Genomic DNA, 24867 nt, shown 5'->3' with positions numbered 1-24867 from the left:
CGTCGGCATATCGCAGTGCGATCTGCCGACTCGCACAGGAATCGGATCGCATGGTGTGAACCCCCATGCGATCCGATTCCGTTGCGGACCCAAAAAAGGGTCCTGTGCGAGTTTGCTGCGGGACCGCTGCGAGTTCAGCCATACTATCTGTATGGCTGAACTCGCAGTGCTACGGAGATCGGATGTGATTTGCTGTGCGAATCACATCCGGTTCTCCCCCCGCAGCGGTGTGAACCCAGCCTAAGGGTAAAGGTCTGTGGTTTCTTCTTCTAGAGCCCCCTTAAAGGGAGAGGTTGTTGAATTCTCCAGCTTCTACCCAATACTGAAATATCAGTTTTGACTGGACTGACTGACTTTGCAGTCCCTATATTGCATATATAGATTTTTCCATTAACAGAGATCTACCCTTTCTAACTATAATTTCTCCAACAGGAATGACAGACGGTGAACACAGGCGTCATCGGAGGCATTGCCAGCACTGGTATACGAGTCCCCCTCCTCTGGTCAGCTACATCACCAGTCCACTTGTGCCTTACAGCCCTCCCGTCATGTGAGTTATTCCTTTCATGACAGTTCTGAGACACGTGACACTCTACTGTGGCCATTTATCAACCTAGTATATGCGCAGAAAGCTAGCCATACAAGGACAGAGGTCTTTTGTTGAGCGGAGATAAACAAATCTCCCACTACTGGCTATTATATTGTGATAGTTGTGTGATAGCGCTGAACTAATGTGATTTGAACTCAGATAAGTAAGGAATGAGGTGAATTTGTCTAGCCAGAATTTTATGGTCAAGGTAGGTACCAAATTCTGGGCCTAGGCTGCTGCCTCTCTGGTCACTGTGGTCAAGTCACTTAACAGGTGGACAACGTTTGGGTGTGTGGTTAGGAGAGCGCCTATTACAGACATCTTTTCATATATCTGTTTGAAATGTTTGTTAAGAACAGACAGTCCAATGCGTTTTGGGGGGGAAAGACCTCTCCTTTCCTTAGGGCTTGAACAGGGATTTGTAATGCAATCTGGTTGAAATAACCCAGAAGGCCTGATTTGAGTACACCCCTCACATTTTTGTAAATCATTTTATTATATCTTTTTATGTGACAACGCTGAAGAAACAACACTTTGCTACAATGTAAAGTAGTGAGTGTATAGCTTAAATAAATATATATATATCTATATATCTATCTATCTATATATATATATATATATATATATATATATATATATACATATATATATATATATATATATATATATATATATATACACATACAGTGCCTTGCGAAAGTATTCATCCCTCTTGAACTTTTCAACCTTTTGCCACATTTCAGGCTTCAAACATAAAGATATAACATTTAAATTTTTTTGTGAAGAATCACCAACAAGTGGGACACAATTGTGAAGTGGAACGAAATCTACCGTATATACTCGAGTATAAGCCGAGATTTTCAGCCTCTTTTTTGAGGCTGAAAGTGCCCCCCTCGGCTTATACTCGAGTCATCGCTGTCTGCCTGCTCGATCAGCGTGTCGAGCAGACAGACAGCGGCCATTCTATAATTCAAAAGCCACGCCTCCGGCTCCGCCTTCGCCTGTGATAGGCGGAACACTGAATTTCCCAGCAGCCTGTGTTCCGCCTATCACCGACATCGTCTCATCCTCGTACTACGGACGAGGATGAGACGATGTCCGTGATAGGCGGAACACAGGCTGCTGGGAAATTGTGTTCCGCCTATCACAGACAGGGAGGCGCGGCATTTGAACAGGGGAATGGGCGCCGACGAAGAGCGGTGATCCTGGGACGGGACCGGACGGAGGCTCGGCTCGGGACGGGACGGGACCGGACGGAGTCTCGGGACGGGACGGGACGGGACTGGACGGAGGCTCGGGACGGGACCGGACGGAGGCTCGGGACGGGACGGGACCGGACGGAGGCTCGGGACGGGACGGGACCGGACGGAGGCTCGGGACCGGACGGAGGCTCAGGACACAGGTAGGCTGGACACACAAGGCCACACACACACACACACACACACACACACACACACACACACACACATGGACACACACACACACAGGGATGGATGGATGGATGGATGGACACACACACAGGGATGGATGGATGGATGGACACACACACACACAGGGATGGATGGATGGATGGACACACACACAGGGATGGATGGATGGATGGATGAACACACACACACAGGGATGGATGGACACACACACACACAGGGATGGATGGATGGATGGACACACACACAGGGATGGACAGGCATATCTCACCCTCGGCTTATACACGAGTCAATAGGTTTCCCAGTTTTTTGGGGGTAAATTGGGGGCCTCGGCTTATACTCGGGTCGGCCTATACTCGAGTATATACGGGTATTTGATTTTTGAAAATTTTTTAACTAATAAAAAAATGAAAAGTGGGGCATGCAAAATTATTCGGCCCCCTTGCGTTAATACTTTGTAGAGCCACCTTTTGCTGCGATTACAGCTGCAAGTCGCTTGGGGTGTGTCTCTATCAGTTTTGCACATCGAGAGACTGAAATTCTTGCCCATTCTTCCTTGCAAAACAGCTTGAGCTCAGTGAGGTTGGATGGAGAGCGTTTGTGAACAGCAGTTTTCAGCTCTTTCCACAGATTCTCGATTGGATTCAGGTCTGGACTTTGATTTGGCCATTCTAACACCTGGATACGTTTATTTGTAAACCATTCCGTTGTAGATTTTGCTGTATGTTTGGGATCATTGTCTTGTTGGAAGATAAATCTCCGTCCCAGTTTCAGGTCTTTTGCAGACTCCAACAAGTTTTCATCCAGAATGGTCCTGTATTTGGCTGCATCCATCTTCCCCTCAATTTTAACCATCTTCCCTGTCCCTGCTAAAGAAAAGCAGGCCCAAACCATAATGCTGCCACCACCATGTTTGACAGTGGGGATGGTGTGTTGAGGGTGATGAGCTGTGTTGCTTTTACGCCAAACATATCGTTTTGCATTGTGGGCAAAAAGTTAGATTTTGGTTTCATCTGACCAGAGCACCTTCTTCCACATGTTTGGTGTGTCTCCCAGGTGGCTTGTGGCAAACTTTAGACGAGACTTTTTATGGATATCTTTGAGAAATGGCTTTCTTCTTGCCACTCTTCCATAAAGGCCAGATTTGTGCAGTGTACGACTGATTGTTGTCCTATGGACAGACTCTCCCACCTCAGCTGTAGTTCTCTGCAGTTCATCCAGAGTGATCATGGGCCTCTTGGCTGCATCTCTGATCAGTCTTCTCCTTGTCTGAGCTGGAAGTTTAGAGGGACGGCCAGGTCTTGGTAGATTTGCAGTGGTCTGATACTCCTTCCATTTCAAAATGATCGCTTGCACAGTGCTCTTTGGGATGTTTAAAGTTTGGGAAATCTTTTTGTATCCAAATCCAGCTTTAAACTTCTCCACAACAGTATTACAGACCTGCCTGGTGTGTTCCTTGGTCTTCATGATGCTCTCTGCGCTTTCAACAGAACCCTGAGACTATCACAGAGCAGGTGCATTTATACAGAGACTTGATTACACACAGGTGGATTCTATTTATCACCATCAGTCATTTAGGACAACATTGGATCATTCAGAGATCCTCGCTGAACTTCTGTAGTGAGTTTGCTGCACTGAAAGTAAAGGGGCCGAATAATTTTGCACGCACCACTTTTCAGTTTTTTATTTGCTAAAAAAGTTTAAAATATCCAATAGATTTCGTTCCACTTCACAATTGTGTCCCACTTGTTGGTGATTCTTCACAAAAAATTAAAATTTTATATCTTTATGTTTGAAGCCTGAAATGTGGCAAAAGGTTGAAAAGTTCAAGGGGGCCGAATACTTTCGCAAAGGCACTGTATATATATATATATATATATATATATATATATATATATATATATATATATATATATATAATGTGTGTGTGTGTGTATTATACACAGTATCTAACAAAAGTAATTACACCCCTCACATTTTTTTAAATATTTGATTCCATCTTTTCATGTGACAACACTGAAGGAATGACACTTTGCTACAATGTAAAGTAGTGAGTGTACAGCTTGTATAACAGTGTAAATTTGCTGTACCCTCAAAATAACTCAACACACAGCCATTAATGTCTAAACCATTGGCAACAAAAGGGAGTACACCCTTAAGTGAAAATGGCCAAATTGGGCCCAAAGTTATTATTTTGTGTGGCCACCATTATATTCCAGCACTTCCTTAACCCTCTTGGGCATGGAGTTCACCGGAGCTTCACAGGTTGCCACTGGAGTCCTCTTCCATTCCTCCATGATGACATCACGAAGCTGGTGGATGTTAGAGACCTTGCGCTCCTCCTCCTTCCATTTGAGGATGCCCCACAGATGCTAAATAGGGTTTAGGTCTGGAGACATGCTTGGCCAGTCCATCACCTTAACCCTCAACTTCTTTAACAAAGCAGTGGTCATCATGGAGGTGTGTTTGGGGTTCTTATGTTGGAAAACTGCCCTGCGGCCCAGTCTCCGAAGGGAGGGGATCATGCTCAGCTACAGTATGTCACAGTACATGTTGACATTCATGGTTCCCTCAATGAACTGTAGCTCCTCAGTGCCGGCAGAACTCATGCAGCCCCAGAACATGACACTCCCACCATCATGCTTGACTGTAGGCAAGACACACTTGTCTTTGTATGCCTCACCTGGTTGCCGCCACACATGCTTGACACCATCTGAACCAAATAAGTATCTTGATCTCATCAGACCACAGGATATGGTTCCAGTAATCCATGTCCTTAGTCTGCTTGTCTTCAGCAAACTGCAGGCTTTCTTGAGCATCATCTTCACAAGAGGCTTCCTTCTGAGATGACAGCCATGCAGACCAATTTGATGCAGCATGCGGCGTATGGTCTGAGCACCGACAGGCTGAACCCCGCACCCCTTTAACCTCTGCAGGAATGCTGGCAGCACTCATACGTCTATTTCCCAAAGACAACCTCTGGATATAACACTGAGTATGTGCAATCAACTTTGGTCGACCATGGCCAGGCCTGTTCTGAATGAAACCTGTGCTGTTAAACCGCTGTATGGTCTTGGCCACCGTCCTACAACTCAGGGTTTCAGGGTCTTGGCAATCTTCTTATAGCCTAGGCCAGTGATGGCGAACCTTGGCACTCCAGATGTTTTGGAACTACATTTCCCATGATGCTCTGGTACCTTGCATTGTAGTGGAGCATCATGGGAAATGTAGTTCCAAAACATCTGGGGTGCCAAGGTTCGCCATCACTGGCCTAGGCCATCTTTATGTAGAGCAGTATTTCTTGTTTTCAGATCCTCAGAGAGTTCTTTGCCATTAGGTGCCATGTTGAGCTTCCAGTGGCCAGTATGAGAGAGTGAGAGCGATAACATCAAATTTAACACACCTGCTCCCCATTCACACCTGAGACCTTGTAACACTAATGAGTCACATGACACTGGGGAGGGAAAACAGCTAATTGTCCCAAATTTGGACATTTTCACTTAGAGGTGTACTCACTTTTGCTGCCAGCGGTTTAGACATTTATGGCTGTGTTTTTAGTTATTTTGAGGGGACAGCAAATTTACACTGTTATACAAGCTGTACACTCACTACTTTACGTTGTAGCAAAGTGTAATTTCTTCAGTGTTGTCACATGAAAAGATAGAATAAAATATTTACAAAAATGCAGAGGGTGTACTCACTTTTGCAAGATACTGTAATTGTACTATATTTAACTTTTTAATTATATCATTAATTTGAATGAATATGAATTTATTGTCGGCCATTATTGGCACCTTTAGTGCAAGAAAAGCTCAAGAAAAATTTATCTCTTTAAATTCTATGTATGTCTTCTCAAGTTCGTTACACTTCCATTGTGGTGTGAAAATCCAGCTTGGTGCATTTTTGGTCAGAACAAAAACCTCCCAGTTCAAATGCATTAAAAACGCACCAAGGACGCATCATTAATGCACCCGTGTTAAAATTATGGTAAAATTGTCCCAAAATCCCTGTGCCCCAAAGCTTTGTTTAATATTGCAGAGGTCATATAAACATTTTACAACACTCAGATTAAGAGAACCTGTCACTTTGCCCATTAATGGTTGTCTCCAAGTTTCACCCCCCACCTACAGTATTTATATTCCCCATGCTCTACTGATACTCTGTTAATCAGAGCTCTGGGTCTAAACTCTGTGTAAGCTCTGTGTCAGAACTTATACTGGGTTAAAGAAAGTGTCATGAGAAGTGTATGAGGACTAGGGATGAGCCGAACACCCCCCGGTTCGCACCACAACTTTCGAACGGACCGAAAATTTGTGCGAACTTTAGAACCCCATTGAAGTCTATGGGACTCGAACGTTCGAAACAAAAAGTGCTAATTTTAATGGCTAATATGCAAGATATTGTCCTAAAAAGGGTTTGGGGACCTGGCTCCTGCCCCAAGGGACATGGGTCAATGCCAAATTTTTTTTTTTATTATTTAAATTTAAAACTGCTTGCGGTTTTAATGTAATATCTGGTTCCGGCAATACGGATGAAAATCATTGAGAAAAATGGCATGGGTAGCCCCCCTGCCCATTACCAGCCCCTTTGGGTCTTGTACGGATATTAAGGGGAACCCCGTACCCAAATTAAAAAAAGGAAAGGCATGAGGTCCCCAGGCCATATATACTCAGAACAGCAGTATACAGGCAGTGCAAACAAGACAGAGACTATGTAGGTTTGTTGTGTTAAGTAGAATCTGTTTGTAATTTTGAACTGGTACATTTTTAAAGTGTAGCTCCAGTCAAAAAATCTATTTTTAAGCTTTTTGGAAAACATAGGGAAGGGTTATCACCCCTGTATCATTTTTTTGGCCGTCTGTCTTTTTTCATCTCACTTCCTGTTGTCTCCTTCCGTTTGCAAGTAGGAGATGTTTGAAGGTTGGATGTTTGAAAGTAGGGGCCCTATATGCTCTGCAGAAATGGGGGCCTAAGGTGTTGGTGTTGCCACAACACTGTAAGCCCTCAAAGTGACTCTTAGTGGGCGATGGAGCGCCCTGCTGTGAAAGATTATATTAAGAATTGTAATTACATGCCATTGTTGAACAGTGGTAGAAAAATTGGGCCTTTGGTGGTGGTTGTGGTGGTGCTGGTGCCACAACACTATAAGTCCTCACAGTTACTCTCGGTGGGCGCAGGAACGGGCCCTGCTGTGAAATATTACATCAATAATTGTAATTACATGCCCCTGGGCCTTAGGCACTGCTTGCTGGTGCCACGACACTGCAACCTCTCCCAGATACTCTAGTTGGAGTGCAGGAATGAGCCCTGCTGCAAAGCATTGCATCAAAAATTGTAATTACATGCCCCTGTTAAACAGGGGCTGAATAATTGGGCCTTAGGCACTGGTGCTGGTGCTACAACACTGCAACCTCTCTCATATACTCTAGTTGGAGTGCAGGAATGAGCCCTGCTGCAAAGCATTGTATCAAAAATTGTAATTACATGCCCTTGTTAAACAGGGGCTGAAAAATTGGGCCTTAGCAACTGGTGGCGTCACCCAGAACTAAAAGTGTTCTTCCAAGCTATCAGCAGGATCATTGAGGAGGAAGAGGATAGACAGTCAACATAACAGGACAGTCACTCAGCATCAGCATAGGCAATCTTGAAGGGATGTGACATTTCAAAAAAAATTATTCGGTTACATCAGCTTCAGGCTCTTGGTAGCTGGTGGTGATCCAAGACTGATTCATCTTTATGAAGGTCAGTCGATCAACTGAGTCGGTGGACAGGCGCACCCTGTGATAGGTTACAAAGCCTCCAGCAGCACTGAAAGTGCGTTCCGAAAGAACGCTGGATGCAGGACAGGCCAGTAGCTCTATTGCATACTGTGCAAGCTCTGGCCAGTAATCCATCATCAAGACCCAGTAAGCCAGAGGATTTTCTGTGGGAAAAGTGTCTAAGTCCAAGTCAGGCCATGAAAGATGGGTAACATCCCAGTCCATGCCTGCTGGACCATGAGTCAGTGGTAATATGCACTTTACCGCTGACCGCCCTGTCCAGCGAGGCATGGACATTGCCTTCCACATGCCGGTAGAGAGCCGGAATCGCCTTCCATGAGAAAAAGTGGCGTTTGGGGACCTGCCACTGAGGAACCGCACATTGCACAAACTCATGGAAGGGGGTGGAGTCTACCAACTGAAAAGGCAGCAATTGAAGTGCTAGCAATTTAGCCAAGCTAGCATTCAACCGCTGGGCATGTGGATGGCTGGGAGTGAACTTCTTTCGATGGTCCAGCAGCTGGGGCAGGGAAATTTGCCTGCTACAATCAGACGTGGGTGTACTGCTAGCAGAGTGCCCGCAAGCACTTGGCTGTAACACACCTAATTCTACACCTTCATTCCTCTCGGTGCAGGTTTCAGAGAGGACTGAAGGTCTAGTGGGGTTGGAGATCCCAGCTGATAAGGAGCAAGGAGAGGTCCGCTTTGTTCTTTGGTGTGGGTCTTTGAGGTACGCTTGCCAACAAGCTGCATGGCAGGTCAACATATGTCTGGTCAAGCATGTGGTGCCCAAGAGGCTGATGTTTTGGTCACGCGAGATACGCTTGAGACATATGTTGCAAATAGCAACGGTGCGATCTGATGCACTCATCTCAAAAAAGGCCCACACCAAAGAACTTTTGGAATAACGCGTAGAGGCAGTGATTGGCCAAGCATGCGGGGTCACAGTGCATGCTTGACCAATCATGAGCCAGCAATGCACTGCATTGTGGGCCATGAGCTCCACACGAATTTGGTGCTCCCATCCCCCACGTGACAATGGTCAGACCCAAACATTAGCTGCTCAAGTCCAAGAACTTCATTCTGGGAAGGTGAGAAGGGCACATGCTCGCCGATACATGGAAGCACCAGATATTTCCAACAGAAGAATGGAGTGGAAAAGGTGGGAATCATTGGGTATTGTTTGCTATACGGCATTGCATTATTGTAACTGACAAATTGCGACGCTGTACCCAAACAAAAATGTATTTTTTTTCCCCACAAATGGCGCTTTCTTTTGCTGGTTATTTGACTACCGCTGCATTTTTTTTTTTACGCTATAAACAAAAAAAAGACTGATAGTTTTGAAAACAAAAAAAACAAAAAAACAAAACAAAAACAATCTTTTACATTCTGCTATAAAACATCCAAAATTATTTTTTTTTTTTAATCTAATTTCTTCATAAATTCAGGCCAATATGTATACTGCTACATATATTTGGTAAAACAAAATCCCAATAAGTGTATATTGATTGGTTTACACAAACGTTACAGCGTCTACAAACTATGGGATAGATTTATGGAGTTTGCTTTTTTTTTTATACTGGTAATAGCAGTGACCAGTGACTTATAGCGGGACTGCGATATTTTGTCAGACATTAACTGACACTTTGCGGGAACCAGTGACACTAATACAGTCAGTGCTAAAAATGTGCACTGCCACTGTACTAATGGCACTGGCTGGGAAGGGGTTAAACATCTAGGACAATCAAAGGGTTAAATGCGTGCCTAGCCAGTGTTTGTGTTTACTATGTGTGCTGTTTTTACTAGAGGAAGACACTGAAAGTCCCTGCTTTCCAAAGACACAGAATCCATGCCTTCCCCGATGTCAGAACCAGGATCTGCCTTGTTTACCTAGGCAGATCCCCATTCTGTGTAGTTTACTGCCGATCAGCAGGTGCTGGAGAACGTTGAGTGGCTGACAGATCAGCTTCTGCTGTTAATTTTCTTTCCCTGGCATCGCGCACACGCCCCCTACAGGTGGAAGTCTGGAATCACGTGATCCGGCACACAATTGCAGCCCTGTAGCAGTAAAACTGCTATAGTGAAGTCACTAAATGGTTAAAGGGAACTGGTCAATTGGTCATAATTGTCCAAGGTACAAGTGTCTTGTTAATTATTCTGACTTGATGTCAACATTTCTTCAGCCTTTGTTTAACCTTGATATGTATACTGACCCTTCTTTCCTTTTTCCAGATACAGTACTCCACCTGGCATCTATGTTCCTACTGGCTATAATGTCACTGATGTAAGATCTTCATTTTCAAGGGCCCCTTCCCCCATTCCAGACATTTTAGCTTTGGATGATTTGAGCCGGGCATTAGAATCAGCCAAAGAAATGAAAATAACTAGCAAACGAATGTGCCAATCTCTGACCATGGACCTCAGAATGCAGCAGAGTCTTCGTGGTTCCTGTCTCTTCTAGGGACCAGCAGAGCCTTAGATAAGGTTATATTTGCACATTCCGAAATAAAAGCTGTGAATGAATGTTATAGCTGAATTTCCTAGAAATATCTGCACTCAAATTTTTCTAGATAGATCCCCCATGTAGCACAAACCCTCTGCCTTGCTATAGAAGACATCCCCAGTCCAACAGGACAGTCTTTATGGACCCTGTACATTGGTTGCAAGTCTAGCCTTGCACATGAATGGCATTCATAGGGCACTTAAGTCATTTGGTGGTTATAGCATTATCATCTATAGGTGTGAGTGCATGAAAAACTCAGCTCAATGAAATAGGACTGGAAGCACTGGCCAAATCTTATATCAGTCGTAAAACCCGTGATTCTGAATGTTAATCAACTTGTATTGAAACATGGAATTCAGACATGAAGCTCTTTTTTAACCTCTGTTTTCTAACCATGACCTCTACCTGGAAACTATGGAGACCTCATTGGACGAGGTCAATTAGCCACAGCTCAAAGAACCCCTAGCAACCTCTAAAGGAACCCTGGTTGAGAATGGCTGGGCTAACGTAATAAAATATCCAAAATTTACCACGGCGTTGTTAGGAACTGTATAATACCAAAGACCTAGATATTATGTGATTGAAACTAAATTAACAGGTGCTACTCAAGGCTCCATCAGGTCCTCTTAAGTAGCAATTGCTTGGAGTACAGACAAGGACAGAGCTTTTCCCAGCTCCAGACATCGACTAGAAAAGGAAAGTCCTTAAAGTCGAACATCTCTGCAAAACTCTGTAAGGAGGTGTATGACAGCCTCAGCCTGGGCTCCAACCAGGCCACGCCCTCAACATTTCACTCTGCCCACTGAGCTTAGGCCCCTTTCACACTGGGGAGGTGCGGCCGTCGGCGCTATTTTTAGCGGCGCTTTACCGTTGTTTTAGCGGCGGTCTGCGGCCGCCAGCGAGGTGGTTTTAACCCCCTGCTATCGGCCGACAAAGGGTTGAAAACGCCCGCAAAGTGCCACTTTTCCGGCAGTATAGCCACGCTGTCCCATTGATTTCAATGGGTAGGAGCTGTTAATACACCGCTCCTTTCACCGCTCCAAAGATGCGGCTAGTGGGACTTTTTTCACCATCCTGCTAGCGCACCGGAAAGGGGGTGGTTTTTCAGGCGCTACACAGGCGCTATTATTAGCGCTGTAGCGCCTGAAAACCGCCCCAGTGTGAAAGGGGCCTTAGGGATGGGAAACCCCAGTTCCCGATGATTAAGCTCCATGGGCGGAGTGAAACCTGATGGAGCCTTGAGCGGCACCTGATAATTTAGTGTGGATCACATAATATCTAGGTCTTTGGTATTATACAGTACTGTGGTACATTTTGGATATTTTATTACGCTAGCCCAGCCATTCTCAACCAGGGTTCCTTCAGAGGTTGCTAGGGGTTCCTTAAGCTGTGGCTAATTGGCTTCTTTCAATGGTGTCTGCATAGTTCAAGGCAGAGCCAGCATCTGGACCCAAGTATCTTTTTTAGCTGTCTGTAAGGGTGCCATTTTGATTGCCAAAGTAAGGGGGGGGGGCATTCTTCCGACCCTGATTGTTTTCAGTTGGGGTTCCTAAAAAAACTGAAAATTTTAAGGGTTCCTCTGGGTTAAAAAGATTAAGAAAGGCTAGCCTATTTCCCCTCATCTTCCAAAAAAATTTTTCCCTCACCCCCTTCAAAATAATGACAATATACCGTGTATAAAATGTAAAAAAAGAAAAAGAAAATTACTCTAGCCCAGCCATTCTCAACCAGGGTTCCTCCAGAGGTTGCCAGGGGTTCCTTGAGCTGTGGCTTGACCTACCTCCTGAATGTCCCTTCATAATTTCAAGACCAACGCCACTTGCCAGAGCCAGCAGCAAACTAGGCGGGAGATCTTCCATGTGACCACCAATATAGGGGATATTCTTCTGTCCCTAATTTATTAATTTGAGATGGAGTTTCCCTGAGATATAAAAAAAATTTCAGTGGTTCTTTTTTAAACAGGTTGAGAAAGGCCAGTCTAGCGTATTTCTCCGGATCTTCCTAAAAATATTTCCCCTCATCCCCATAAAAATAATGGACTATACCAGAGGTCTCCAAATTTTCTAAACAAAGGGCCAGATTACTGTACTTCAGACTTTATGGGGGCAGGATTTTGGCCAGTGGGGGTAGAAATATCCTGGATTCAGTAGAAATAAACAATGCCTTTAAGCTTGATGGACAGTGGGAGTAAAGAAATTAGCATAGCATCTTTGGTCAGTAGTGCTCCATCGTTGAGATCATGTTGGAGGAATAGAGCCTCAAGGTCCGGATAAAGGCTAACAAAGGACCGCATTTGGCCCGCAGGCCGCAGTTTGGAGACCACTGGACTATACGGTATATAGAACAAAAAAATTCAGACATTTATAAACGTGTGCTTCCTACCCATGAACGTAATGTTTGGTACTATGCAATATTTTTCAACACTGTGGTACATATTGGATATCTATTACTCAGTCCTCTAAAAAATATTTCCCCACACCCTCTAAAAAAAATTAAAATAGACTAACGGACTACATAAAAAACAAATTCAGACATGGAGGAGCTCTCTTAATAATTAACTTTAGCTTTCTACCCATGACCATAATACCTCTGTCTTTGGTACTATACCATTTTTTTACAACGTTGTGGTACATTTTGGATATTTATTACTCTAGCCAACCATGGTTTTCCTTCCTTAACTAAAGCACTGATCTTTGATAACTGTAATGCTTTTATATTTTTCTGTATTTATATTTTTGTATCCAAATTTTGAAACTTAAAATTTGTAATAATAATTTATGTATATTTATATGTCTGAAGAACAGATCCTACAGGAATTGTTTTCTCTCGGCTGCTAGAACTGTTCTACCGTTAACATTTTTAATAGCCTTTTGACCCATTCCATGGTTCTGCTGCAAAATATACATTCCTAAATGTGTGGTCATGTTTCTGTGTGTCCAGTAGCAAGATACAAATAAGTTTTGTTGCCTTGATGAGTTTTATTATGTGACAAGTCTTACCAAATTAAGGAAAATGTCTGTCCAATCACGTCTAATGTATTTATTGTTGAATAAGGCAGTCTTTTTAGTTTTAACATTCAGATTATGTTTGTTTTTTATAGCAATAAAAATCATGTTTGCGGTTTTATTTTTCTTCTAAGAAATGGTTACAGTTTTAAACTGTGAAGGATTCAAGATGGCAGCTTTTATCAGAAAATATTTTGGTGTGTACGATGCTTGCTGATATTGTGAAAGAACAAAATGTAGATATATTTTTTGTATTTGATTGTTAAAAAATAAAAAAATAAAAATTCAGGCCTGTTCTTAGCTGTTCTGCTGCTAAAAATATACATTTTAATACAATTACCTGGAGTCTGGTTATGAGTATATAAAAAAAACAAAAAAAAAAAACTAAAACCCACATAATTACACTATCAATAAATGGTCTATTACATGCTGTTCATACTCAGTCACTATGAGATTCATTTTCTGTATACTGCAAAAAAAACTGGTTGATCCTGCTGTTCTCTATCTCCCCCTTCTGTCCCCACGGTAGTTGAGGATTTTGCAGAGCAGTGGTGGCAGCTCTGCACATGCTCAGTTTTCAGTGAGTTTCTATCCTGAGCATTTCCTCCTATCCCATCTGAGAAGTCCATGTGACTATAGAGTCACACATGTGGGTGTATACACAGTGGTAAATGACAGCCCACTCCCTCCCTCCTCCTCCATGCCCACTAATTAGCTAAATACAATGGGGTGTTTGGATCAAGCCTTCACCTGTCTGTTATTCTAAGCCTAGAGGAGGTGTGACGCAGACTGCGACTGGCAGAAATCTGCCCACACCATGTTATTGCCAAAAAATTATGAAAATTTGATTCGACCAGGGCTGGGACAAGGGGTGGGCAGGAGGGGTAGCTGCCTTGGGCACTGTGATATCAATAGGGGTGCGGGGAGTGCCAAAAGGAGATGGGGGGATTTGTGTTGGAAGTGGGGGGATTTGGGGAGGCGGCAGGAGTATTGTTCTTGGAGGGCAAATTTGGGGGGTACTAAGAGTGGTGATTTAGGGGGGAAAGGAACTTGTGCTGGGGGGGGGGGAGAAGACATGTACTAAAGAGGGGACATATTTTAGGGGTAAAGGAATTTTTGCTAGGAGGGATGATTTTTCTTGTGGGGGAGGATTTAACCTAGGGGGTTAAGAATTGTGCTGGGTGGGATTTGCACTGGGAAGAGGCAGAATTTATGCTTAGGGGGTAAGCATGCTGATTAGTGCTCAGTGTTTTTTTTTTTTGGGGGGGGGGCCCAAAACATAATGCTCATACATCTTGTGGGGGCGCAGCTTGGCATGTTCACCCTGGGCTCTAAGTGACCTGGTCCCAGCACTGCATGTGACAGTTGTATATCAACCAGAAAAAGGGTACTTAGATTGTTAGATTTGTTAAAGCGTGTATCACTTTAACCCTCTTCTTCCTGAAACATCCCCTAAAATAAGCCCCTTAACAATTAAACCCACCACCCCCAGAACACCTAAAGCACTTTAACCTCTTTTCCTTCTTTTCAAAATATTGTTCTTTCCACCTCCTTAAATTGGTTGTAAACCTCAGACATGAAATATGAACAAAGCATATCTCGCTATAGTGTGTACTTGTCTCAATCCAGAGCACCAAGAGTCATTTCTGTCTGCTACTTTGTTCCTCTGCTATCAGCATGAATCACTTGTGACAAGTTTTCCTGACACCAAAAGAAAAAAGGGGACAGGGAAGGGACCTTCAGCAGATAAAAATCCTCAGCTTTTTTCCTGTGAGCTGTGTAGCAGGGCGGGGGGGGGTTGTCCGTCCCCTCCAATCAGCTCTCTCCTCACCGAGTGTAACTTCAGCTCTCCACCCCTTTTTTCCCTGAACTCTCAGACAAGCTTTATAATTCAGCACTTTAAACAGTAGAAAAGAGAGTGCTGCAAATAAACAGATACAACTTATACAGGTGGATTTGTTTCATCTCAGGGTATCACTTGAGGATTGTCCCTTTACTTTTTTTGTAACACACACACACACACACACAGCTAGTCACGTTAAAAAAGACACAGGTCCATCTAGTTTGTTAAAAAAAAAAAAAGCAAAAACAAAACACACAATCCCATATACCCAATCCTATACCCACAGTGGATCCACAGGAAGGCAAAAAATAAAACCTCCAGCAAAGCATGATCCAATATGCTCCAGCAGGGTAAAAAAAATATTTCTCAATCCCCCAACAGGTATTTGGATATTCCCCGGATCAGCTTTACCTATAAAATGTTAGTACCCAGTTATATTATGTACAACTAGGAAAGAATCTAGCATTTATGTATGTGTACACATACATATACACTGATTATTTTTTTATCAAATCAATGACTATATTATTAGTTAGACCCATAATTGTTAACCATAATTAATCTACATTAAACCAAGCAAGTTAAATCAAACTGACAATTTACTGTAAAACTATCAATGGGAAAGGACAGGGTGGGGGTATTTTTCCCAATTGCTAGTGGTGGTCTTCTGCTACCTGAGGTCTTCCTAGGTCCAGCCCTTGTATTTTTGTCTCCCTAATTTTCATTCCTGGTTCCTGTCTGTTTCTAGATCCTATTACCTGACTTGTCTGTTATTCCAGCACTGGGGCCTCTCTAGATTTTACCCATTGCAAGACCTCACTAAGACTCCTCCTGCACCTCGTGTTGTTAACCACTTCCCGACCGGCGTACGATGATGAACGTCGGCAGAATGGCACAGGCAGGCATATTGGCGTACAGGTACTTCCATTTGTATTTGCCGTTCTGCCATCGCGTGCATGCCGCCGGTTGGGACCCCCGTGAGTCTGGTCGCGGGGGAATACTCGCGATCATCTCACGGGGAGGCTGAACTGTTCTGCCTAGCAACAAGTGAAATTGTCACTATATTTTTTTTTATAGCACAAAAAATAAAAAACGCAGGTGGTGATCAAATACCATCAAAAGAAAGCTCTATTTGTGGGAAAAAAAGGAAGTCAATTTTGTTTGGGAGCCACGTCACACGACCGCGCAATTGTCAGTTAAAGGGACGCAGTGCCGAACCGCAAAAAGTGGTCTGGTCTTAAGCCAGCAAAATGGTCCAGTCTGAAAGTGGTGAAGGGCATTGTAAACTTTCAAATGTTCTTGTTGTTTTACCTAGGATTGAGTTTATAGTCTCTGTGTTATCCGTTTGCCATACCTTGTAATGATGGACTCACATGTAGTTCTCTGCAGTTTGAAGTGTCATGGCTGATCGATTTCCCTATGTTCATGTATTCATTCACCAGCTTGTTTCATTTTGCTAAAGGGACAGGGAACTTTTTGTTCTGGGTTACACAGCGCACAATCCATACCTCCATTTCCATTTCATTTATATTACATCCCAAATGCAGTGCTAGTGTAATAAAAGTCTGCATGATGGTCTCTCTATTAATTGCTGTGCCTGCTTGTGTCTGTGTCAGATTGAATTATTGTTTACCTCTCACCTGAGAAACCCAAGGATTGTGAGAGATGTAGTTTCTTAACAGGAAGTGTCCGTTCTTAGACGACAGAAGTCATGCTTTAACCTGTGCAATGCCATGCTGAATGCCTCATGTTTGAACACAAGGACAAACTTCTGACACCAGAATGTGAAGATTTAGGCTTGGTTCACACTGCTGTGTCGACAAAGTTGCATACCTCCCAACCGTCCCGGATTGCCCGTGAAAATCCTGCCTTGCAGTCTGTCCCGGGTCTCGAGCACCTTCATTCACGGACAATACAATGTCCTGGCATTGCCCCGTTGGCCGATCTGATGTCCTCTAAAAATGCTGTTGCATTGCCACTGTCCTTAACTGTCCGGTGCACTGCTGGCCAAGACCCGCTTTACTATTCATCCCCAGGTGCTGCCTTGCACACTGCCCAAACAACTGGTTGCTAGACCTGGCCCTTCTGGCATCTAGCAACCAGTGACATCATGAGGAGGAGAGCGGGGCCTCTGCATTCAGAGCAAGCCAGTGGAGGATTCCTCCTCCTCGCGCCTAAGCTCTGTCCTCTGACTCCGGGTCTTGCCTGAAGGCTGTTCCTGCCGCTGGAAAAAAGGTAGGAGAAATGCTCCCTGCAGTGTCCCGAGGACACTCTGCTCCCTCCCATACACTGCCCTCCTCCAGTCATGCTGTACAATCCCCCCATACTGCCCTCCACTATCCCCCTCCTCCCATCATACTGCCCTCCACTACCCCCCTTCCATCATACTGCCCTCCACTACCACCCCTAACATCATACTGCCCTCCATTACCACCCCTCCCATCATACTGCCCTCCACTACCACCCCTCCCATCATACTGCCCTCCACTACCACCCCTCCCATCATACTACCCTCCACTGCCCCTCCTTCCATTATACTGCCCTCCACTGCCTCCCTCCCCATCATACTGCCCTCCACTACCACCCCTCCCATCATACTGCCCTCCACTGCTACCCCTTCCATTACACTGCCCTCCACTACCTCCCCTCCTATCACACTGCCTTACACCCCATAATACTGCCCTCCACTGCCTCCCATCCCATCATACGGCCCTCCACTGCCACCCCTCCCATCATACTGCCCTCCACTACCTCCCCACCCACCTCCACCCCATCATACTGCCCTCCACTACCTCCCCTCGCATCATACTGCTCTCCACTGCCACCCTTCCCATCATACTGCCCTCCACTACCACCCCTCCCATCATACTACCCTCCACTGCCCCTCCTTCCATTATACTGCCCTCCATTGCCCCCCTCCCCATCATACTGCCCTCCACTACCACCCCTCCCATCATACTGCCCTCCACTGCTACCCCTTCCATCACACTGCCCTCCACTACCTCCCCTCCTATCACACTGCCTTACACCCCATAATACTGCCCTCCCCTGCCTCCCATCCCATCATACAGCCCTCCACTGCCACCCCTCCCATCATACTGCCCTCCACTACCTCCCCACCCACCATACTGCCCTCCACCCCATCATACTGCCTTCCACTACCTCCCTTCACATCATACTTCTCTCCACTGCCACCCTTCTCGTCATACTGCCCTCCACTGCCACCCCTCCTATCTTTCTGCCTTCTCATCATACTGCCCTTCACCCCATAATACTGCCCACTGCTACCCCTCCCATCATACTGCCCTCCACTGCCACCCCCTCCCATCATATTGCCTTCCATCCCATCATACTGCCCTCCACTACCACCCCTCCCATCATACTGCCCTCCACTGCCACCCCTCCCATCATACTGCCCTCCACTGCCACCCCTCCCATCATACTGCCCTCCACTGCCACCCTTCCCATCATACTGCCCTCCACTGCCACCCTTCCCATTATACTGCCCTCCACTGCCACCCCTCCCAAAGGGTCTAGGACCCAGAGAGCAATTCAAGGGAAAGTATCCTATTATATAGTAAGGGTTTAATTAGTGTCTCATTGAATAGAGGAACAGAAAAGCCCCCTCCCCCATAAAAGAGCATGGAGAATCAAGTCAATATGTAGTTTAGGTAATAGTCCTGACCTATATGGACATACATTTATAACTTTACTGTCGGAGGCTGTCAAGGGTACTTACCTGGTGATTTGGATAGAATTTGTATCTCTACGTTTATTTGGACCATATGTTGTCACAGGGATTAAAGGGCCCAGACCATAAAAAGATGCTGGGGCAAAACACAAAAAAAGCAAAAAAGCTTCACTGCCTATGATTGTTGGCTTGAAGAATCAAAATGCAAAGATTTCTAGAAAAAATGCATAAGATTCCAGGAGACAGTTATTGCCTGTGTGAAAAACCCCCAAAAAATTATCCAGTAGAGACATGATTTAAAGAAAGAATATAGGTATCCCACAATGTCCTTTTAGCTAGCCTCCCCCGATATATTGTTACTGTGAAGTATAGCAGCGGTCCTCTTCATGTTCGAAGGTGTGCGTCTGTTGCTGAGTAGAAAGTACCTCTCCTTCATATAGTTACTAAAGGGTGGACTACAAAGAACTTGCCAATGTGTCAGGGCTGGGCTCAGCCCTTCCTTCCTCTGGCTAGCCGTTCAGCTGTCAGCTAAGTGCCAGCTTCTATTTCTCCACAGTGACTCATCTGTTGATGATATTCTGCTCATCAGTCCTGCCTACTTAAGCCGTCCAGTCCAGATTATCTCTGCCTTGGTCAACATCACAGAGACTCCTGCGTTCCTGTTAAAGACTTGCTTGGCTGACATTTCCTCTGGCTCCAGATCCTGCTTGCTGTTCCACTACGCTGATCCCTGGTTTCCTGGATTTCTGGCTTGTCTGTCTATCCGTTCCAGTTAACAAACTTTGGCTATGTTTTGACTATGTTTGTTCTATTCACTTTTATTATTAAACAAGTGTGATTTAACTGTACTTCTGTCTCGGTCTGATTTATGGTTTCTGTAGGCGAAGGCCATGAATTCAAAAGATGCAGTCACTTGTTGGTAATATTTTTTCCAGAATGGATGAGCAGGATCACCATATGGATCAGTTTTCCATGGCATTACAAACACTCCTGAGTCACACAGCTCACCTGGAATCTCCCACTGTGGCTGCTCCGGTACAACCTGTGTTGCAGGCCATCCCTGCTGCTGCTCCAGTCTCTGTGCAGGCATTCGCCTCGAGTATTACCTCTATAAGAGGTATGTCTGGTTCCGCCCCACTTCCCCAGTGATTTGGGGGCAATCCAGTGCAATGCAGAGGGTTTCTCAACCAAGTTGAGATATACTTTGGAGATGCTGCCCCAGGCATTTCCCACTGACAGAAGCAAAGTAGGTTTTATGATATCTTTGCTTTCTGAGAGAGCCTTGGCCTTGGCAAATCCTCTATGGGAGACGCAAAAACCTGTTGTCTTGAGTTACCCTGAGTTTGTGGCTTCTTTTAAACGGGTATTTGACTTCTGCTGCCAAGTGCCTCCTGTCCATCAGAGTACAAGAACTGTTACTGTTACGCCACTGAATTCTGTACTCTGGCAGCAGAGGTTGCTTGGAACAATGAGGCCCTTGTGGCTGCTTTTTCTCATGGTCTCTCGGGTATTTTCAGGGATGAGAGAGCAGCCCGAGATATACCCACTGAGCTGGAGAAGTTGATCACGCTTGCCATCCTCATTGACTCCTGTACATTTGTCTCCGAGCTTTTGAACCCATGCACTTGGGCTTCACGTGTCACTCTGCAGATGAGAGAAACTTTGGGAGGTAGATAGATAGATAGATGGTGCCTTTATTGTGGCCAGACAGGTCACTTTTTGAAGTCTTGTCCTACCCGTTCAGGGAATGCCTGAACATTGAGGTCCTATCACCGACAGACCTTAGGTGGCGTTACTTTATCGCCAGTTATCCAGAAGGATAAGCCTCTGAGTCGTCCATCGAGATACAGGCTCTAATCGACTTTGGAGTTGCAGGCCTGTTCATTAATGTTTCCTTTGTATCGAAGCACTCGATTCCATTGCAGCTGCGTGACATTCCACTTGCCATTGAGGTTCTTGATGGGAGACCTCTACATCCTGCCCAAGTGACTCATGAGACTGTTCCGTTTCCATGGCCGTAGGGGCTCTTCACCATGAGATAATCCAATTCCAAGTTATTTCATCACCTAAATTTCCGCTGATTATTGGTTATCCTTGGTTACAGAGGCACAACCCCTCTTTTGATTGACTCCGTGCTGAGATTCTCTCCTGGTCGCCACAATGCAGTAATACAAGCTTCCAGAAGGTAGCCAAGGTCCTGTGCACTTCTTCACTCTCCTCCCTGCTGGAGGATAGGGATGAGCTTCGTGTTCGAGTCGAACGCATGTTCGACTCGAACATCGGTCGTTCGTGCGTTCGCCGAATTCCGAACGTTTGGGCCGTTCGCGGCAAAATTCGTGTGGCCCACAATGCACTGCGATGGCGCAATGCATTGCTGTCTCACGATTGGCCAAGCATGCACTGTGACCCCGCATGCTTGGCCAATCGCAGCGCCAGTAGCGAGGAGAGCAATGGTTGGCCACAGGCATCCTGCCTGTGGCCAATCATAGCTCAGACTGTGTAGTGCACGCCCCACACTATATAAAGCCGCCTTTCAGGCGGCCTCGTGTAGTGTTTGTTAGCATCTGAAGCAGTGGGTGTTCTGTGTACCTTCAACACAGTTACACACCAATCGTTTTTGGCTGATTTACTATTTTGCTCTTGTGTAGTGGTTACTGTCTGTGCCCTGACCGCAGTATACACCACTATATTCACCTCACCTATATAGCTAGTGATCTAGCTTTAATAATAGAGCTTGCAGTCAGTAGTGTTAGTGCGTGCTGTCTGCGTGCTCTGTACCCAGTACATACCACTATATACACCTACATAGCTGTTCTCTATTTGAGCCCGATTGTCATTTGCTGGAGTTATTGGAAGTTGTGTGTGCTTCCAGCACAGCACAGTATACATCTGTATATACCCCTTTAACTCTGCTGTTTTCTTGTTATTGTCTGCGTGCCCTGACCGCAGTATACACCGTGATATTCACCTCACCTATATAGCTAGTGGTCCATCTTTAACAATAGAGCTTGCAGTCAGTAGTGTCACTCAGGAGATAGTGCGTGCTGTGTGCCTGCTCTGTACCCAGTACATACTGCTATTATCCACCTACATAGCTGTTCTCTATTTGGGCCCGATTGACATCTGCTGGAGTTATTGGAAGTTGTGTGTGCTTCCAGCACAGCACAGTATACATCTGTATATACCCCTTTAACTCTGCTGTTTTCTGGTTATTGTCTGCGTGCCCTGACCGCAGTATACACCGTGATATTCACCTCACCTATATAGCTAGTGGTCCATCTTTAACAATAGAGCTTGCAGTCAGTAGTGTCACTCAGGAGATAGTGCGTGCTGTGTGCCTGCTCTGTACCCAGTACATACCGCTATTATCCACCTACATAGCTGTTCTCTATTTGGGCCCGATTGACATCTGCTGGAGTTATTGGAAGTTGTGTGTGCTTCCAGCACAGCACAGTATACATCTGTATATACCCCTTTAACTCTGCTGTTTTCTTGTTATTGTCTGCGTGCCCTGACCGCAGTATACACCGTGATATTCACCTCACCTATATAGCTAGTGGTCCATCTTTAACAATAGAGCTTGCAGTCAGTAGTGTCACTCAGGAGATAGTGCGTGCTGTGTGCCTGCTCTGTACCCAGTACATACCGCTATTATCCACCTACATAGCTGTTCTCTATTTGGGCCCGATTGGCATCTGCTGGAGTTATTGGAAGTTGTGTGTGCTTCCAGCACAGCACAGTATACATCTGTATATACCCCTTTAACTCTGCTGTTTTCTTGTTATTGTCTGCGTGCCCTGACCGCAGTATACACCGTGATATTCACCTCACCTATATAGCTAGTGGTCCATCTTTAACAATAGAGCTTGCAGTCAGTAGTGTCACTCAGGAGATAGTGCGTGCTGTGTGCCTGCTCTGTACCCAGTACATACCGCTATTATCCACCTACATAGCTGTTCTCTATTTGGGCCCGATTGACATCTGCTGGAGTTATTGGAAGTTGTGTGTGCTTCCAGCACAGCACAGTATACATCTGTATATACCCCTTTAACTCTGCTGTTCTATAAAAAAGGCATCTGCAGGAGTTAGTGGGTGTTGTGTGCCTCCAGCACAATATAAACTACCCAACTACTGTTTTACCCAACTCCCTTCAGGCCATTACCATGTCTGGAAGGTCAGCAAGGAGAGGCAGACAGGCGCGAGCCGATAAAAGAGGGCAAGCAGGCTCTGTGTCTAGAGACAACAGTGCTGGTCGTGGACGCGGTGCATTGTCATCAGCACGTGGCCATGGGACATGCTTGTCCTTCTTTTCTGCAGCTGGACATGTTGAACCGCAACATGCCAATGACTTGGTAGAGTGGATGACCAAGCCCTCTTCATCCTCCTCATCCTCTCTCACCCAGTCTCAGGGTAGTAGAAAAGCAGCTGCCAACACATCGTCGTCCCTCCTCTCAATGTCATCATCAGTGACTCCTTCCCTAGACCCACCACGTCCTCCTGAGGAGTCTCCTGAACTCTTTGAGCACAGTGTTGGGTACATGCTCCAGGAGGATGCCCAGTGTTTGGTGGGCTCTGATGATGACACTCAGCTAGAGGAAGGCAGTAGCGTGAGCACAGAGAGAGGGGATGCTCAAGAAGGACAGCAATCTGGCAGTCATGTTCCACAAGCTGCAGCATACTGCCAGGTTTGCTACAGCGATGAAGAGGGAGGGGATGATGAGGGCACTGACTCCACGTGGGTGCCTGGAAGGAGGGAGGAGGAGGAGGCACATGTCCAACGAGGCAGGATGCCCTCCGGGGGCCAGCTTAGGGGCAGCACACCGACTGAATCACACCGCAGAGCTCCGCCTGCGCAGAGCGCTTCCTCTGCGCAGAGCGCTTCCTCTGCGCGTTATTCTAAAAGTTCTTTGGTGTGGGCCTTTTTTGAGACGAGTGCATCAGATCGCACCACTGCTATTTGCAACATATGTCTCAAGCGTATCTCACGTGGCCAAAACATCAGCCGCTTGGGCACCACATGCTTGACCAGACATATGTTGACCTGCCATGCAGCTCGTTGGCAAGCATACCTCAAAGACCCACACCAAAGAACAAAGCGGACCTCTCCTTGCTCCTCATCAGCTGGCATCTCCAACCCCACTAGACCTTCAGTCCTCTCTGAAACCTGCTCTGAGAGGAATGAAGGTGTAGAATTAGGTGTGTCACAGCCAAGTGCTTCCGGGAACTCTGCTAGTGGTACATCCACGTCCGATTATAGCAGACAAATGTCCCTGCCCCAGCTGCTGGACCGGCGGAAGAAATTTACTCCCAGCCATCCACATGCCCAGCGGTTGAATGCTAGCTTGGCTAAATTGCTAGCACTTCAACTGCTGCCTTTTCAGTTGGTAGACTCGGCCCCCTTCCGTGAGTTTGTACAATGTGCGGTTCCTCAGTGGCAGGTCCCCAAACGCCACTTTTTCTCACGGAAGGCAATTCCGGCTCTCTACCGGCATGTGGAAGGCAATGTCCTTGCCTCGCTGGACAGGGCGGTCAGTGGTAAGGTGCATATTACCGCTGACTCATGGTCCAGCAGGCATGGACAGGGACGTTACCTGTCTTTCACGGCCCATTGGGTCACTCTTCTGGCTGCTGGGAAGGATGCAGGACAAGGTGCAGTAGTATTGGAGGTTGTTCTGCCACCACGCCTCCAAAATGCTACTATTGGTTGTGACACACCTCTCTCCTCCACCCCCTCCTCTTCTTCTTCCTCCATGGCCTCTTCCAGTGCTCTGTCCTCAGAACCAGCGGTGCTCCGTAGGCGTTGCAGGGGCTACGCAAGTACGCAGGCAAAACGATGCCATGCCGTGCTTGCGCTGGTTTGTTTGGGGGACAGGAGCCACACTGGGGCGGATGTTTTGTCAGCTCTGCAGGGGCAGGCCGAGAGGTGGTTGACGCCACGCTAGCTTAAGCCAGGAATGGTGGTTTGCGACAATGGCACCAACCTCCTCTCCGCCCTCCGACAGGGACAACTGACCCATGTGCCCTGTGTAGCTCACGTCCTTAACCTGG

General features: G+C 45.9%; 1 protein-coding gene across 2 annotated transcripts in view; it reads left to right on the top strand.

The window, feature by feature from the left end:
• AKNA (AT-hook transcription factor) overlaps positions 1 to 13573 on the top strand; it is a 104943-nt gene extending 91370 nt beyond the window's left edge. For both annotated transcript variants that reach the window (XM_077479039.1, XM_077479040.1), the window contains exons 21-22: positions 433 to 550; positions 10010 to 13573. In XM_077479039.1, coding sequence (XP_077335165.1) covers positions 433 to 550; positions 10010 to 10238 — 347 coding nt within the window. In that variant the 3' untranslated portion in view covers positions 10239 to 13573. The remainder of the gene's footprint in view (positions 1 to 432; positions 551 to 10009) is intronic.
• The last annotated feature ends 11294 nt before the right edge of the window (positions 13574 to 24867 follow it).

Source organism: Lithobates pipiens, unplaced genomic scaffold (genome assembly GCF_037356315.1).
Source record: "Lithobates pipiens isolate NorthernLeopardFrog02 unplaced genomic scaffold, aLitPip1_a1.2 Scaffold_1, whole genome shotgun sequence".
In the NCBI taxonomy this organism is placed as follows: domain Eukaryota; kingdom Metazoa; phylum Chordata; class Amphibia; order Anura; family Ranidae; genus Lithobates; species Lithobates pipiens.
This window is presented reverse-complemented; position numbering and strand designations above follow the sequence as displayed.